At 54.0% G+C, this 16863-nt stretch overlaps 1 protein-coding gene across 2 annotated transcripts in view; it reads left to right on the top strand.

The window, feature by feature from the left end:
• The window catches only part of VAC14 (VAC14 component of PIKFYVE complex), a 113811-nt gene that overhangs the window by 54127 nt on the left and 42821 nt on the right, over positions 1–16863 (top strand). For both annotated transcript variants that reach the window (XM_030829505.1, XM_030829512.1), the window contains 2 exons: positions 3166–3322; positions 15493–15625. In XM_030829505.1, coding sequence (XP_030685365.1) covers positions 3166–3322; positions 15493–15625 — 290 coding nt within the window. The remainder of the gene's footprint in view (positions 1–3165; positions 3323–15492; positions 15626–16863) is intronic.

The following is a 16863-nucleotide window of genomic DNA, read 5'->3' as shown; positions in this document are numbered from 1 at the left end:
TGTGGCCACCAGTGTTGGCTGCCCAGAGGCATGTGCCTGTGTCCCCCTGCACAGACAGACCTGGGTGGGATGGGCAGCATGGGGGCGGGGGGCGAAGTGATGTAAAGAGACACAGGTCTCCTCGCCATGCTCCTCCTCTCCCCTGGATCAGGCGAGAGACCCCAGGGAGTGGGTGAGACCCCACCACCTCGGGCTGTGGGCAGAGCAAGAGCAGATGGGTTAGGAATTAGGTTGCTGATTTGGGGTTTTGTCGCCCCTTTTTTGGTACAATTCACATACCATAAAATTCATAAAAATGACTCTATGGTATACTTTAAAAGTATACCATAGAGTAACTTTTAATATTTTCACAAGATTATACAACCATCACTACTAATTCCAGAACATTTTCATGACCCCAGAAAGAAGCCCTGTGCATACCCTGCACCCGTTAGGAGTCGCTCCCCATGCCTCCCTCCCCACGCCCCTGGCGACCACAAATCCACCCTCTGTCTCTGTGGATTTGCCTGTTCGTGGAGTCATCATACAGGGTGTGGACTTTGTGGCTGGCTTCTCGGCAGGTGTTTTCAAGGTTCATCCACGTGTAGCAGGTACTTCATTTCTTTTTATTACCAAATAATATTCCCTGGTGTGGATGTGCCACGTTCCATTTCTTCTTGTCTCCACTGCACGGCCTTTGGGTTATTTCCATTTTCTAGCTATTAGAAAAAATGCCGCTGTGAGCGTTTATATATAAGTTTGATGTGCACAGACGCTTGCGGTTCTCTTGGTAACTGCCTAGGAGTGGGAGTATACCTATGGCAGCTCTCTGGGTAACTGTTTGAGGAGCTGTTGGCTTGACTGTTGCCTCACTGTTTAATTTTGGATGAGTCATTCTCCCACCCTCCCCCCACCTCCATTTCCTGGTCTCGAGTCCCCTCCCTGGCCGTGCTTGGACAGTCCAGCAAGCATTGGTGTGCGTGGCCTTTGTACATCCTGCCGTGGCAGGTGTGCAGGGGCTGAATCGGGCAGGACCGCGGCATCATTCATTGCTGTGCCACTTCCCCATCCTGCCCTCTGCCCTGTGTCTTTCTTCTGTGGCTGAAGCAAAGAATCCCTGGAGGCTCTGTCCTCAGTGGGAGCAGAGGCCTCAGCCCTCCCTGTTTCTAGGCTGAGACCTACCCAGGGCTCCCCAGCTCCTGGCCTGGGTGCAGGGGCACCCCTTGCTCCTGCCATATGACTGGGCTGTGTGGCAGCCATGTGTCTCAGCCACGTGAATTCATCAGCTCTCCACTCTGTGTGCCGGGCCACAGGCAGGGGTGGCTGTACAGCCCCAGAACCCAACGCAGCCGCTGGCACAGAGCAGAGTCCCAGGGGCCCACAGACATCTCAGTCTCTATGAGTGGGAGAGGGATGAAGGGAAGGACAGAATTGGACAGTAGGAGGGGAGTCTGTGAGAGTGAGTCTGTGTGAGCAAGTGCCAGCTACTGCCTGGATGAGGCTGGGAGATTGCGTGCCAACACGTGACACTGTTTGAAGACTGTGGGCGCAGGAATGGGTGAGCAAGCAAAGGAGTTCCCAGCCAGGTGTGCCAGGGCTGGCCTAGAGGAATCAGGAGGAGAAGTGACAATCGGGCAGTGTGGGGGAGGCATTGGCACTGTGTTTGCATTGACAGGAATGGCTTTCGAGGGGGTAGGCCTTATCTTTTTTGTTTGTTTTCGAGATAAAATTTGCCCTTTTGAAGCATAGAATTCACTGGCTTTTAATATACTCACAAGCTTTTTGCAACCGTTAACCCCCGTCTAATTCCAGAACATTTTAATCCCTCAGCAGGAGCCCTACAGTGCTAACCTTATCTTGTATTCCCATATTCCAGCCACCTGGCCGGTCCTGGCCCACGTGGCCCTGCCCATCAGGCTCTGTCCCACTTCCCCTGGTCCAGGGCTGAAGCCCCCGGTTGCCGTGGTTATTCTTGGCCTGGGCTCAGAGTAGCCCAGGAAGAGGCGCAGGCAACCACCCATTCAACTGATGTTTGTTGGGCATCTGCTGGGCGCAGGGACAGTCCTGGAGATACACCTTTTGGGGGGACAGGCACAGTCCCTAGCCCAGGGCAAGAGAGGAGGGGCAGAAAGAGCAGACGACCACCTGCAGTGTGAGGAGTTCCCTGCAGGATGAACACAGCCAGCAGAAGGTGGCCAGGAAGCCTCAGCAGCCCCTGGGGCAGGTGCATGCACACAGGCACACAGACACACACACACACACACACACACACACACACACACACAGTGAAGCCCCTCCCAGCAGGGCAGGGCCCTGGCACCTCTCCCTACTGCCCATTGCAGCAGAGTGGTGGGCTGGACTTTGCTGCCCTGCTTGCTCTTGGTGCCAGGCAAAGATGGGTGCTGTGCGAGGACAGACAGCTTCTAAGATACGGGGACTGTAGAGCAGCCCTGGGGACATTGTGACACAACGCTGACCTGCACTCACACTCGGCACTGGTGCCACGCCCCACTCTGCCTCTGTCTTGGAAGAAGCAAGCAGGTGGTCAGGCTGGGGCCTCGCCCCACTCAAATCTGTGCAGGGACACTTTAGAGCCATCGAGGACCACCTGACATGGCTGACATTAGGAAGTCCTTTACCTTGGAGACCAGGGTAGCACGCCAAATGTGGAGAGCCCTTTAGGGTCTGCAGTGGCCTGGTATCACCTCTGCAGAAGAAGCTGTTCTGTGGCCCAGTGGTGGGTGGGGCTGTGACTACCGCACACAGTAGAACATGGCCTGGAGGGCACTTTGGTAGCCTTGCGCAGCCTGCGGGCCTTGAAATGCACACTGTGCAGACAACACCCTGCTTCCTGAGTCCTATGACTCCTGGGGACCCTCAGAGCCCTGTTCAAGGGACCCGAGAGGAGAGGGATCGTGGGGAAGCTGACTCGCCAAACCTCAGATTCCAGTTTCCTTCCTCCAGAGGCCCCATTCACTGCAGTCTGTGTTCCCTTCAATCTGGATCCTTTGTTTCACTTTTCTGAGCGTGCCCCAGCTGTGGCCTTAGTGGCTCTTCCCAGCCTGCTGTCATCTGCAGACCCCTCCCACCCCTGCAGGTGGCTCTGTGCCGCCAACCGCACCTCTGCCCAGGTCAGCACAGTTCGCAGTGGACAGCTCATCCCTCCTGCCCCGCTTCTCTCCCCAGGTGATCCTGAAGGACCTGGAGGTGCTGGCAGAAATCGCTTCCTCCCCCGCAGGCCAGACGGATGACCCAGGCCCCTTCGATGGCCCTGACCTCCGGTCCAGCCACTCAGAGCTCCAGGTGCCCACCCCTGGCAGAGTCGGCCTACTGAACACCTCCGGTAAGTCTTCTCCTGAAGGTTCCGGCCTCAGGGGCCTTAGTGCCAGTGCCGGGTCTTGGGCTGGGCCACAGCAGTCCTTTGGGTTGTTGCTCAGGAGCTCTGGAGCTCTGCCAGGGTGTGAGGGGTCTGTGGGTTGCTATTGGCAATCACCCACCTCAAGACCCCCCAGAGGCAGGCAGCCCTCGTCCTCTAGCAGCCTCCAGAGACCCTCACAGGACTTTCTCTACATCTCCCTGCACCTTTGATGCCTTTGAGCCATTGGCTAAACATAAAACCATCTAGGTCGGCTGCTGGTCTCTCTGCCTAGGCAGCACCTCTCCCGTCTGGAATCCAGGGGCTTCGGTCTTGGGGTCTCACAGATGGAAGACTAGGTGGCCATTCCATTCCTCTCTGAGAAGCTAAAAATAGCGCTCACTCCACGTGGCAGGCAGCCCAGGCAGGAGACGGCATCATTCACATAGGCCGTTTCTGGGCAGTCCTTGGAAATAAAGGTGGCCGTAGCACCCCCAGCGCTCGCCCCTCCATCCCTTCCAGATAGCAGGCCAGCTCTTCTCCCTGGGCCCCAGCAGATGCCACTTCCCTCTGGCGATGCAGTCCTGGAAAATGCCTGAGGACACGTTTGGTAGTAAAGTTCCCAGTGAATCTCAGGTGTCTCCATGGGGGTCTCTGTCCATTGCACCCCTCTGGACATCCACATCAGGCTCCTTGTCGGCCCATGCTTTTGTGTCTGGAATTTTTTCCTTCCGGTGGGTGCTTGGTCTCGCTGACTTCAAGAATGAAGCCGCGGACCTTCACGATGAGTGTTACAGCTCTTAAAGATGGTGTGTCAGGAGTTTGTTCCTTCAGATGTTCAGATGTGTCCGGAGTTTCTTCCTTCCGGTGGGTTCGTGGTCTCGCTGACTTCAAGAATGAAGCCGCAGACCTTTGCGGCAAGTGTTACAGCTCTTAAAGGTGGTGTGGACTCAAAGAGTGAGCAGCAGCAAGATTTATTGTGAAGAACAAAAGAATAAAGCTTCCACAGCGTGGAAGGGGACCCAACAGGGTTGCCACTGCTGGCTCTGGTGGCCAGCCTTTTTTCCCTTATTTGGCCCCGCCCACATCCTGCTGATTGGTCTATTTTACAGAGTGCTGATTGGTACGTTTACAATCCTTTAGCTAGACACAGAGTGCTGATTGGTGTGTTTTTACAGAGTGCTGAATTGGTGTGTTTTTATAGAGTGTTGATTGGTGCATTTACAATCCTTTAGCTAGACACAGAGTGCTGATTGGTGCGTTTTTACAGAGCGCTGATTGGTGCGTTTACAATCCTTTAGACACACAGTGCTGATTGGTGCATTTACCATCCTTTAGCTAGACACAGAGCACTGATTGGTGTGTTTACAATCCTCTAGCTAGACAGAGAAGTTCTCCAAGTCCCCACTCAACCCAGGAAGTCCAGCTGCCTTCACCTCTCACTTTGATGCAGCCTCACACGTCATAAAGGTTTAGGGGCCTTACAGCCTCAGCCTCCCGCCACAGCCCAGCCATGCTGGTCCCAGCCTGAGAGTACTTCCTTGGCCTCAGTGGGAGGCGCCCCAGCCCTGTTTGGCCCTAAGACCAGGCCCAGTGCCTGAGAAGTTCAAGGGGCGGCCAGAGACCTGCAGGCCTGCCTGTGCCCCAGGACATGCCAGGTCAAGTCATAGAAGGCCCATGTGGGGGCCTTGCCCAGGAGCCCAGTTCTAGGCAGTCAGTGGCCGTGGTCGGGGAAGTGGTTCCCACATCCTGACCCTGGGACTTCCACCCTCTGTCCCTCAGCAAACGAGTCCATTCTCCATACTGTGTCCCCAAGTCAGCACATGGGGGGCCCAGCGAAGGAGGTAGGAAAGGAAGAGAGAAAAGGCTATCTCTTCCTTAGGAAGGGAGGATTGGGTGGGGAGAAGCAGCAAGAACTGACCGGAAGATGGGCTGCAGCCAATCTTCTTCCTCTTGCAGGGAGGAGGCCTGGGCAGAGGATCCCTGGGGGTGCACCCTCGGCTCTCCCTCCCCAGGAAGCAGGCGCCACAGCCTCTTCTCTCCTCCTCAACGTGGCAGCAGCAGAGAACTTGAAGGCAGCACAGCCTTGTGACAGGGCCAGGACACCCAGGCCTCCCAGGCCCTCTGTGACCTGTCTTCCCTATGTTTTATCTCTTCCTCCCGGGCACAGAGAAGCTGATGACTATGATTCAGGCTCCTGCTCGTGGAAGGAGGACCAGGAGACTGCCGAGGGCAGCCTGGGCTGGAGGGAGTAGGATGTGTGCCCTGGGGGAGCAGAGCCTGACCCGGGGGTCCCTGGTGGGCCCTGCAGCATCAAGCCCTTTGCGCCGCTTGGGCACCAGGGCCGGGGGCACTATATGGCAGGGCACTCTGAACCCCAGCTCCTGGCCATGCCAGGATAGGCGGGCCATGAACGAAGCTATGGCAGTAGAGACTCTTGCCCCAACTCACCAAGGCTGTCAGATTAGCTCACATCAGCCAGGGACTCACTTGGAATTCATAGAAAAACAGCAAAGCATGCCAGATGGGAAGAAACTCCATCCTGGAAAGAACACCAAGGAAGTGCCTACAGCCAGTCACACTTCTTGCTTCAAGAATCCACAGCCAAGGAGCACTGGGGGCTGCAGGAGGAGAATCCACAACTCTCTGGGCCAGGAGCTCTTAACCTGAGACTCACGTGTGGGCCTCAAGGCTCCAAGTAGATCCATGTGTGTGCACATGCGCGTGTCCACAGCTAGCATCAGATTTTACAAATAGGGCCATGATTTTAAAAGGTCAGCTTAAACCAGTAAGAAAACAGCCAGGGGAGCCAGAGCGTGCCCTGCCCCCCCTTCCACCTCCGCTGCCCTGGGAGGGCACGCGCCAGGCACTGAGGATGTATGGGGTGGTGCTGAGGTCAGAAGGCATGCAGGAAGTACACACTCATCCCTCCACAAGCTGCTTCTTCCCAGACTGCTTCTCAGGCATGCAAGGGGCTCTTTCTGTCTGTTTCCATCTGGCCATGCACATGGACAAGGCTGTGAAGCCATACCCTCTTCCTGTTTGGATTCTGCCTGCCTCTGGCTCTCCAGGGCGCAGCCCTGAGAACTTGGAGAACTTGGAGGCAGCAGTACTGTGTCCCTGTAGGGGAGATTGCCCAAAGGCGTGAAGGGACTGTCTGGAAAGCCTCGGAAGCAGGGAGCCTAGCAAAGGTGAAGTCAGTGGCATCTGGAGGGAACCAAATGGTGCAGATCACACGCAGCAGTGGAGAAGCGAGTCCATCACACGCCTGGGTAGCTGCCGTGTTGGCCTAAATGCACCACAGCCATGGTTCCCAGGGCCCCCTGAGGCAGAGTTGCCCACATGGGATTTTCCTCTCGCCTGGCCTAGCATAAACATCTCTCCCTCCCTCGCAGAGCGGTGAAGGCAGAGGCTTCTCCCGCCCTGCCTCCCTCATTCCTGACCTGTGCAGAGCCCCAGGATGGGGGAGAGAGTGGCTTGGGGGCAAACAGGATGGGGGGTGGCCTGAGCGGGCAGCTCTGAGGGAAGCTGGCTGAGGGACACCACGTTTTCCTGTCTCCCATCCCTGGGGTCTCCTGTGTCTCCTCCTTTTGTATTTCCTGTCTCCACTCAGGGGAGTCTGTGGAGGTCCTGCTGGCTCTGGGTACAGGGATGTCAAACAGGCCTGTGGGCCCGCCGTACCCTGAGCCTGTGCAGAAAGCTTCAAAGGACAGAGGAGGCCTCTGGGATAAGCCCTTTGTTAGAGACATGCCTGCCCTCGCAGGGCCTGGACATCTCTGCTGCCAGAGAGGGTGCAGCCAGGCCTGGGGAGACCCAATCAGCCTGTAGGATCCTTAGCCATGCACAGCAATGTGTCAGTCTGAGGCCAAAGATCACCCTAGGACTGACGTTTGCCCCTAAAACCCAGTCTTCCCTGACTTTGCCTGCCACGGGGCCCATTGCTGCTGGGATAAAAACTGTTCATGTCACCAGCCACGTTGGCTCACTCCTATAATCCCAGCACTTTGGGAGGCTGAGGCAGATGGATCACCTGAGGTCAGGAGTTTGAGACCAGCCTGGCCAACATGGTGAAGCCTTGTCCCTACTGAAAATACAAAATTTAGCTGGGCATAGTGGTGCGTGCGTGTAACCCCAGCTACTCGGGAGGCTGAGGCAGGAGAATCGCTTGAACCCAGCAGGTGGAGGTTGCAGAGAGCTGAGATCGTGCCACTGCACACTAGCCTGGGCAACAGAGCGAGACTACATCTCAGAAAAAATAAAACAAAAAAACTGTTCATATCAGTATACCTCGTGGGGCTCAGTGGTCCAAGGTGTTTTTATCCCTGGCTCTAAAAATGGGTAATAATGACCTGTTCTTATTTGGTTTCATTCCTTGTAGCCCAGGACAATGTATTGTAGCCAAATGTCAGCAGCATCTTCATGTCACCAGACAGAAACAAGTTCTAGCAGAAAGCCAGAAAGCCGTTTTCCCCAGTAATCACAGCAGCAATCATCATGGCTGCCAGCGCTGGCTGAGGTCACATTAGGCCCTGCCCTGCTCTGAGCACTCACGGGTGCTGGCTTTTTGGGGGAGCCCCTGGGCTCCTCACAGCAGCTCTGAGAGGCAAGCACTGTGTCATTCCCCACTTGTTTGGGCCAGGAGCCTGGCCTGAGAGCCCACACTCCTCACCCCACTCTCAGGAATCCCACCTGCACCAGCACTGGAAGCTTCCACAGCCAGAGGGAAGGAGGAGAGGGGCCAGGCCATGGCCACAGCCTGGCAGTGATGGAGGCATCTCTCCTCTCTTCACAGTGACTTCACAGACCCCTTCCTGGCCTCAGGCCACGGCAGGGCCTCATCTCTTGTCTTTTGCTGCCTGCCACCACTTCCTTCAGCCATACCAGCCCCAGGAAAGCACTTGTTTCTCTTGAAGCCCCTTCCTCCCACTCACCCCTCCCAGCCTCAGGAAGCAGCATTAGGGATCACGGGCACTGGGGTCAGAGGGATCTAGGTTCACAGCCCTGCTCTGCCCATCCATCCCATGACCTCGGACAAGGGTCCTACCTCACTGCCACCTCTTCCCTCTCCATAAACCAGGTGCTGGGGTGCCTGGGGGCACTGTGAGCTCCCACATGGCAAGAGCTAAGCTAACCCCTGCATGTGAAGGGGGCCTTTGCTTGTGTCCTGGTTATTACAGGCCAGTGCAGAGGGCCCCTCTGGGAGGCTTCCCTGGAGATCCCAGCTTCTCCTGCCCCTCTGTTCCAACCCACTTGCTTGTCTCAGGCTGCCTGGGTGGGTGGTGGAGTTCACCTCTGCTCCCTCCTGGCTGTGACCTCTTAGACCTCCCCGCTGAAAGTGCAGGCGGAGGCTCCTCAGCGTCGCCCAGTGCTGGGTGATTTGTGTGATCAGCTCAGTTTGAATAGCGTCATGGCAGGCCACACAGGCCAAGTTTACTTATCCCGGAATCCCTGGCACCAGGTGCCCAGTAAGGGTCAGTACCCATTTTTGAGAGTTCATTAAAATAACGGAAGGCAGGGGCACCAATCACCTGAGCCTGAGGCCCCCAGGCACTGCTGCCCAGAACGGCATCCTCTCATGCCCGTGCTGCCAGGCCCTCCCTTGTCCAGTTGGAAGCCCCAGCAGTCCAGGCCCCCTGCCCCTGGGAGCCTTCCTCCGCACCCTCTCCTCGCTGCCCTTGGCCCCAGCCCTCACCCTGCAGCAACAGCTCTTTACCGGTGGCAGACTGCTAGGTGACCTCTCCACTGCCGTGTCAGCTGGAAGTCCCCGGTGGGCCCTGCTGCGTCCCATCAGCTTCTCTCTCGCTCTGACCTGAGCAGCTGCAGAGTCTCCTGGCTATGGTTGATGCCTCCGGCGCTCCTGTCCTGCTGACCCAGGCCGGCCCACAGATGAGAAAGTGATCGCCCCTTGGGTGGGTTCCCAAGATGGTGCCATTGCGGCGGCCTTTGTCTACGTAGCTATGTGCCCCCTCCAGTTCTGCAGACTCTACACCCCCAAGACCCTGCTCAGCCTCCCTTTCTCCCAGGCACTTGATTCTGGGGGGAAACTGCCGCTTCCCCACCCTGTCCTCTTGGTTCTATACCAGCCTCTCTATCACCCACCCCTTCCGTGGACCACTTCCTGTTCCAAGCACGACTTGATGCTCTTTAGCCCTGCCTGGTTCACAGGAGAGGAGCCGGCCTCAGAGAAGGCGGCGCTGCCTCCCCTGCCCTGATAGTCAGCGACAGGGTCTGGATCTGATGTGGTCCCTTGGACACTGGGTTCCCTGAGCGGCCTCTGGCCCTTCCCTTGTATCCTCAGGCAACAGATCTTGAGCCCACAGCTGTCCGGGTACATGGACCCCGACTCCAGCAGGGAGGGAGGCCGGAGTGGAGCAGGGACCCTGCTGGGCCTGAACTGGGTGGCTGACGTTTTCACATCTGGTTCTGTCGAACTGTAACTCGCGTTATCTACTGCAGCCAGGGCTATTTTTATCCTGACATGTGAGGTTCCTTCACGTCATAACCACAAAACTCAATCCAAAACATCCCAGGGCAGGTTGTTTGTGAGACGTTCTGTGGATTCTCATGTCACCACATCAGGTTTCACTTAGTAACATCTGCAGGGCTGGCTCCCCGGCCGCCCACCCCGCCAGCCTGGATTTCTGTGTGGAGTGCATCTCTGCCCCTGGCCAGCCGCCAGTCATGTGCACTTCCTGCCAGGGCCTGGCAGGCTCCTCGCTTGCCCAAACCAGAAATTCAAGGCACAGCGGCCTTCGGTTGAGGGATGGCGCTCTCCCTCATGCTCCTGCCTCTGCAGGATTGGGGAATGGAAATCCCACTCTCCTGGGCCCCTCACAGAGAGCCTGTCTCCCGAGACACACAGCCAGGTTGTGGGCCCCCCTCTCCCTCGCCCCCCGCTGCAGCAGCTCCAGGGGGCTGTGCCTCAGTGGCGCCCCAGAGTAAAACCGCTGAGGTCCTCGGAGTGCAGTGTTGGAGGGTGTGCCCTGAGCTGCCCTGTCCCGGCTCCCACTTTCCTCATGCGCCTGCAGCACCCAGCCCAGGACCCTGCTTACAAGAGCAGATGAGCCAGAGCCGGAGGTGGGCGGAAGAGTAGGCAGCAGTGAGGCGGAAATCAGCATACTTGAGGGGCCCATTGCTCCTGTAGTCACCCTCCCGGGGCGAGCTTGTTCTCTCTCCACCTCCTCCTGAGCCTGCAGCCCTGCCTCCTGAGCCTGCAGCCCTGCCTCAGAGAGCGGCTCAAGCCAAAGGGCAGCTCAGATCAACAGAGTGGCTGGGGGCGACGGGGGCCACTGAGGCTGGGAAAGAGGGAGCAGCCCCCACCCTGTCCTGCTGAGCACTGAGGCCTTTCCCATCCCTGTCCAGCCCGCCCTCCCTGCCCCCTCAAGTGTGGCCCCTTTCCCCACCTCCCCTGCTGGGAAAAGACTGCCCTCCTCAAACCTGTGGTCTCAATGCAGCCCCTCCCAAGGCTCCCAACCCTGTCTTGGGGAGGGCAGAAAGTCTTTAAGCCGTGGGAGCACTGTGAGGGCTGAGCTGCACTCAGCTGAGGATGTGAATCGCTTGCTGTGGCTTCTCACAGCTGTGACACTGCCCTCCTCCTCCCTTCCACTAAGGGCCTCAGCTCCAGGGTCCAAGGGGCAGCCTGGATATTGAGAGTCCATTTTGGGTCCACACTGGGGGCTGTGGCTAAGGAGACCAGAGTTGTGTCCAGAGCAGCCCAGGCCTTCTCTTCTGCCATCTTTGGCCAGACTGTCAGCGGAGAGATGGGCTGATCTCCCTCCCCAGATGTGTGGGGGTCACAGATGGCCCCCCTTCTTCCTCAAAGCATCCTGACAGAGCACTGTGAATTTGTGCCAGAAATGAAATCTCCCACTCAGACATTTCAGACCAGCTCCCAGACATCCATTCTGAGACTCAGAATGAGAACAGTCTGCCCTGCGCAGTGCTCTGTGCTATAGGACACTTGCTAATAAAAAGGAGCCCCCATTTATTGAGTGCGGACTGTGCAGCAGGCTCCAGACCCAGCACATTACATGTTTTTATCTCATTTAATAGGGGCTCTTACTGCACTCACTTAATAGACGAGGAAACTGAGGCTTAAACACCATGCTCAGTGCTTCCTACTGCCCCTGTGAGGCTGGAACGGCCCCGCACCTCTCCCCACTCCAAACAAGCACCTGGGAGAAGCTTGCATTGAACTGGGTGCCTCCAATGTGGGCAGCATGAAGCCAGTGCCCTCCAGCCAGGCCACCACAGCCTACCAAATTCATCTCCTGAGGGTGGGAACAGTGAGGCAGGGCTGTCTCAACAGCTGTCTCTGTAGCCACCTCTTTAGAGATCAGCCCCAGCTGGGCCTGGGGTAACTCGATCTATAAGAATGTGACACCTGATTCTGCAAACAGCCCCTTTGGGCCAGGGAACAGAGACTGTTTGCCGTTCCAGAGTCACTCAGGACCTCCCGAGCCAGGCTGATTCAGGCAGGGATGCAGAACAATGCAGTCCAAACAAGAAGTGGAATGAGGCCTTTCCTTGAACTGGCCTTCTCACTCAGGGCTCCTTCACGCCGCTCAAGCGAGCTGTCTAGGAGGTTCTTGGGATTGAGGATGCTACAGTTTGGAGGTGTGGCTCTTGGTGAGGAATCCCTTATAGAGTGATTCACAGCTGGGAAGACAGAACAGAAAGACGCCTTTTCTAGACCCAACCATCTCCCTGGAAGGACCATGAGAGGACATAAAGGAAGTCTGAGCTCAGCAAAAAAGACGGAGCTCCTGGGAGGAGAGTCTTGCTGCTGCTTCCTGCCCATTGGCGTCAAATACAGTCTGTCTGTCCAGGCGCCTCCGTGAGATTAACTTGGAATACTCTGGATGGTTCTGCACATTCTTGTTTTGTGCTTTGGGATGATGCTTCTGGGAACATCTGATGCTTCTGGCCAAGTTTGGTTCCCAGAGCCTCCACATCCTGCCTGTCTTATGCTTGTGCCTGGCCATTTCCTCCCTGGTCCAGGGAGAAAGTAAAGGCTCCCACACAACTTCTGGACCAGAAAGGGGCCAGCCTGGAAAACGATGGCTCCAGATGCTTCTGTTGGCATGAATTGGCTATTAAGATATCATGTTATACTGGAACAATTAAATATCCATATGCAAAAGGATTTAGACCCCTTCCTCACACTGTATATAAAAAGTAACTCAAAATAGACCAGAGACCTAAAATACATCAGCAAATCTTTATGACCTTAGATTAGGTAATAATTTCATACCTATGACACCAAAGGCACAAGTAACCAAAGAAAAAATAGATACATTGGGCTTAATCAGAGTTAAAAATTTTGTGCTTCAAAAAAATTTTTTTAATAAAAAGAGGCTGGGCACAGTGGCTAATACCTATAACCCCAACACTTTGGGAGGCCAAGGCAGGAGGATCACTTGGGCCCAGGAGTTTGAGACTAGCCTGCGCAACATAGGGAGACCCCATCTCAGAAAAAATTTAGCTGGGTGTGATGGCACACGCCTGTAGTCCTAGCTACTTGAGAGGCTGAGGTGGGAGGATTGCTTGAGCCCAGGAGTTTGAGGCTGCAGTGAACTGTAATCACTTCAGTGCACTACAGCCTGGGCAACAGAGCAAGACACTGTTTATTAGGCTGTTCTTGCATTAGTATAAAAAAATACATGGCTGGGCGCAGTGGCTCACGCTTGTAATCCCAGCACTTTGGGAGGCCAAGACAGGCAGATCACGAGATCAGGAGATCGAGACCATCCTGGCTAACATGGTGAAACCCCACCTCTACTAAAAATATAAAAAATTAGTCAGGTATGGTGGCACACGCCTGTAGTCCCAGCTACTCAGGAGGCTGAGGCAGGAGAATCACTTGAACCTGGGAGGCAGAGGTTGCAGTAAGCCAAGACCGTGCCATTGCACTCCAGCCTGGGAGACAGAGCGAGACTCTGTCTCCAAAAAAAACAAAACAAAACAAAACAAAAAAAAACCTGAGAGTAGGTAATTTATAAAGAGATTTAATTGGTTCACAGTTCTGCAGGCTGTATGGAAAGCATGGTGCTAGCATCTGCTTGGTTTCTGAGGAGGCCTCAGGAAGTTTACAATCATAGTGGAAGGCAAAGGGGCAGCAGGCAGAGGAGGCCAAAGCAGGAGCAAGAGAGTGAGAGGAAGGTGCCCCACACTTTTAAACAGCCAGATCTCAGGAGAACTTGCTCTCTCAAAGATAACACCAAGGGGATGGTGCTAACCCATTCGTGAGAAATCCACCCCCATCATCCAGTAACCTCCCACCAGGCCCCACTTCCAGCGCTGGGAATTAAATTTCAACATGAGATTTGAGTGGAGACAAATAATCAAACTATAGTATCACCCTGTCTCAAAAAAAAAAAAAAAAACAGAATGGGAGAAAATACCAGCTGATGAATGGACAAACAAAATATGGAATAGCCATAAAGTGGCTATTATTATTCAACCCTAAAAATGAATACAGAACTGATACATACTACAACATAGATGAACCTTGAAAACATGCTGAGTGAAAGAAGCCCCATACTGCTTAGTTCTGTTTATAGGAAACATCCAGATTAGGCAAATCCATAGAGACAGAAGGTAGATGAGTGATCTCTAGGGGCCGTGGAAGTGAGAATGGTGAATGACTGCTAATCAGTATGCGGTTTCTTTTAGGGGTTGATAAAAATGTTCTGAAATTAGTGGTGATGGCTGCACAACTTTGTGAATGTCCTGAAAACTATTGAATTGTGCACTTTAGAAGGATTAACCTTATGGTATATGGATCATATCTCAATAAAGCTGTTTTCTTTTTAAAGATGTCCTGCCTCGGGCCGGGTGTGGTGGCTCACACCTGTAATCCCAGCACTTTGTGAGGCCAAGGCGGGTGGATCACCTGAGGTCAGGAGTTCGAGACCAGCCTGGCCACCATGGTGAAACCCCGCCTCTACTAAAAAAAAAAAAAAAATACAATTAGCTGGGTGTGGTGGCGCATGCCTGTAATCTCAGCACTCAAGAGGCTGGGACAAGAGGATAGCTTGAACCCAAGAGGCGGAGGTTGCAGCGAGCCAAGATCACACCACTGCACTCCAGCCTGGGCAACAAAGCAAGACTCAGTCTTAAAAAAAAAAAAAAAAAAAAAAAATTTCCTGCCTCAGGCAGAGAGAGTGAGGATTCCTTCCATCCTTTGGTAACTCCTTTCAGAGCTGTGGAGGTTGTCATATATTAGAAGGGATGTCCAGGGAAGACCCCAAGGGGCATACAGATAAGATTCCCCAGACCATCCAAGTATTCCATCAGCCCTTTGCCTGTCACCTTGGTGCTGGGTACTTTACCAAGGGGCATGTGTGCAAGGGAGGGCTGGGAGGGATGGTGGTATCTGTACCTCGGTGTTTTCTAGCTGGGACACACGTCAGAGACATTTGTGCTCCTGGTTAGAAAGTCACCTCAGGCTTTGAACGTTTTCAGAGTGCTATATCCTAAAAGAGCATCTTTGCCTGAGGATGAGGAAGAAAGAGCTTTTGATTTCAAAAGTAAAGCTGAAAACGCTTTGTAACATTTGTCAGTGTCTGCTTTCTGTAATCGAGTGGGTGTGCGCATCGTTTCTTTTCCTCAGGTAATATTAGGAAAGGAGCTTGGCTTTTGCCTCTTGTGGGTCCGTCAGTTTTGTTGACCATTGAGCCACAATGACTTGACCCATTGACACAAGTACCTTATCTGTTTCTTCTCTTTGACTTCTTGTTTGTCCTTAAAGGCCCAAATAGATCTCAAGTGTATTTCATTTATTGGGGTAATGCATAGAGTTTGTTTTTTAAAAAAATTCATAGCACCTAGCAGGGTCTTACACACATGAGATGTTCACTAAGTGGCTTGGGCTTGGATGAAGGGGTGGACAGTAATGGGATTTTTTTTTTTTCAAGTTATGAGTAGGACTTTAACTAATGGGCATTTTTGCAGTAAGCCAAGTTGTATTTTCTTGTGCAGACTTGCCTTTTTCTCTGTTGCTCCATGGCTCTTGATTAGAGATTTCCCCTCATCTTGTTATAACACCCCCCTCACACATCTTTTTGGCATTTATAGTTGTTTATATTCTGTGTGGATCTCATCACCCTGTGGACACATAATCAGAATAAATGCTGGCTCTGTCCCTTTCTCTACAGGTACCAAAGGCTTAGAATGTTCTCCTTCCACTCCCACCATGAATTCTTACTTTTATAAGTTCATGATCAACCTTCTCAAGAGATTCAGCAGCGAACGGAAGCTCCTGGAGGTCAGAGGCCCTTTCATCATCAGGTCAGCCTTGGCGGCGCGCTTTCTCCTCTTCTTCCCACAGCCCTGGCTTTTCACTTTCATGCCATTCAAGTGTCAAAGCAGCCACCTTCTCTTTCCCTTCTCTCTCCTCCTTTTCCTGACCTTTGGATCTGTTCTTAAAAGAAATGAAGAAGGTTGCCCCTTCATACTGGTTGCTGATGCTTCTGACATGAAACAGACAGGTCAGTGTTGATGTTTTTCCACAAAACTGAATTCATTTTTTGCTTCCTGAGTTACTATCTTCCCCTGAAGTGGAATAGCCTTTTATTCAATGCCATTGTCCGGCTTTTAGAGAGGAAAGGAGGTGAGCCAGATGGCGTAGGACATGGGGCTGTGCTCCAAGCCCAGCCCGCAGTGCGGGATTTAGGCAGGCTTGGTGGAGCCAGGCTCCTGAGTCATGTGAGCCCAGCCCAGGATGGTACCAGGGCACCAGCCCCAGTGGCTGGAGGCATCTGGAACTGTCATCACCAGCAGCATGGCTGGGGCTGGTCTTTTGCCTCCAACTCAGCTCCAAGAAGTAGGGTCACCAGAAGAGTGACCCAGTGTCACCCTCGGCCTGGTGAAAGCTAGAGCAGGGCACAAATTCCTCCAGCTTCTACACCAAAGCCAGGTGGAGGAGATTTCTAGAGTAGTCCGAATGGCCCTCGGTGCTGTCCAGCCGTGGTTCTCAGCCCTGCATGTTAGATCACTGGAGAGGCTTTAAAAAAAGATGCCTTATACAAGATTAGCCAGGTGTGGTGGTACACGCCTGTAATCTCAGCTGCTCAGGAGGCTGAGACACACAAATCGCCTGAACCCGGGAGGTGGATGTTGCAGTGAGCCGAGATCACACCACTGCACTCCAGCCTGGGCGAAAGAGCAAGACTCTGTCTCAAAAAAAAAAAAGGCCTGGGTCTCCCTCTGATGAGTGAAATTGGAACCCCTGGGGTGATGGGGTTATTAAAGTGGTCTGGGGTGCTTGGGGACTGAGTAGACTACCGACTACCATGGTCTGGGGGTCGGGAGTTGAAGGAGTCCCAGCAGGGGCCCAGGCTATATGAGGCTTCAAGGCAGGAAAGAGCCTGGGGAGCTCATCTTGCTGTAAACTAATAAGCAGGTTCAGCCTGTGGGCCACGGTGAGGATCAGAGACCTCACTCAGGGGTCAGCACGGAGGCACTGACAGGGCTTGAGCAGGAGATCAATGTGACTGGATTTCTGGCTTGAAAGACAACTGTTGCTG

The sequence above is a fragment of the Nomascus leucogenys genome, chromosome 2 (assembly GCF_006542625.1).
Source record: "Nomascus leucogenys isolate Asia chromosome 2, Asia_NLE_v1, whole genome shotgun sequence".
NCBI classification, from domain to species: domain Eukaryota; kingdom Metazoa; phylum Chordata; class Mammalia; order Primates; family Hylobatidae; genus Nomascus; species Nomascus leucogenys.
Note: the sequence above shows the minus strand (reverse complement) of the source record. Positions and strands in the feature narration are given on the sequence as shown.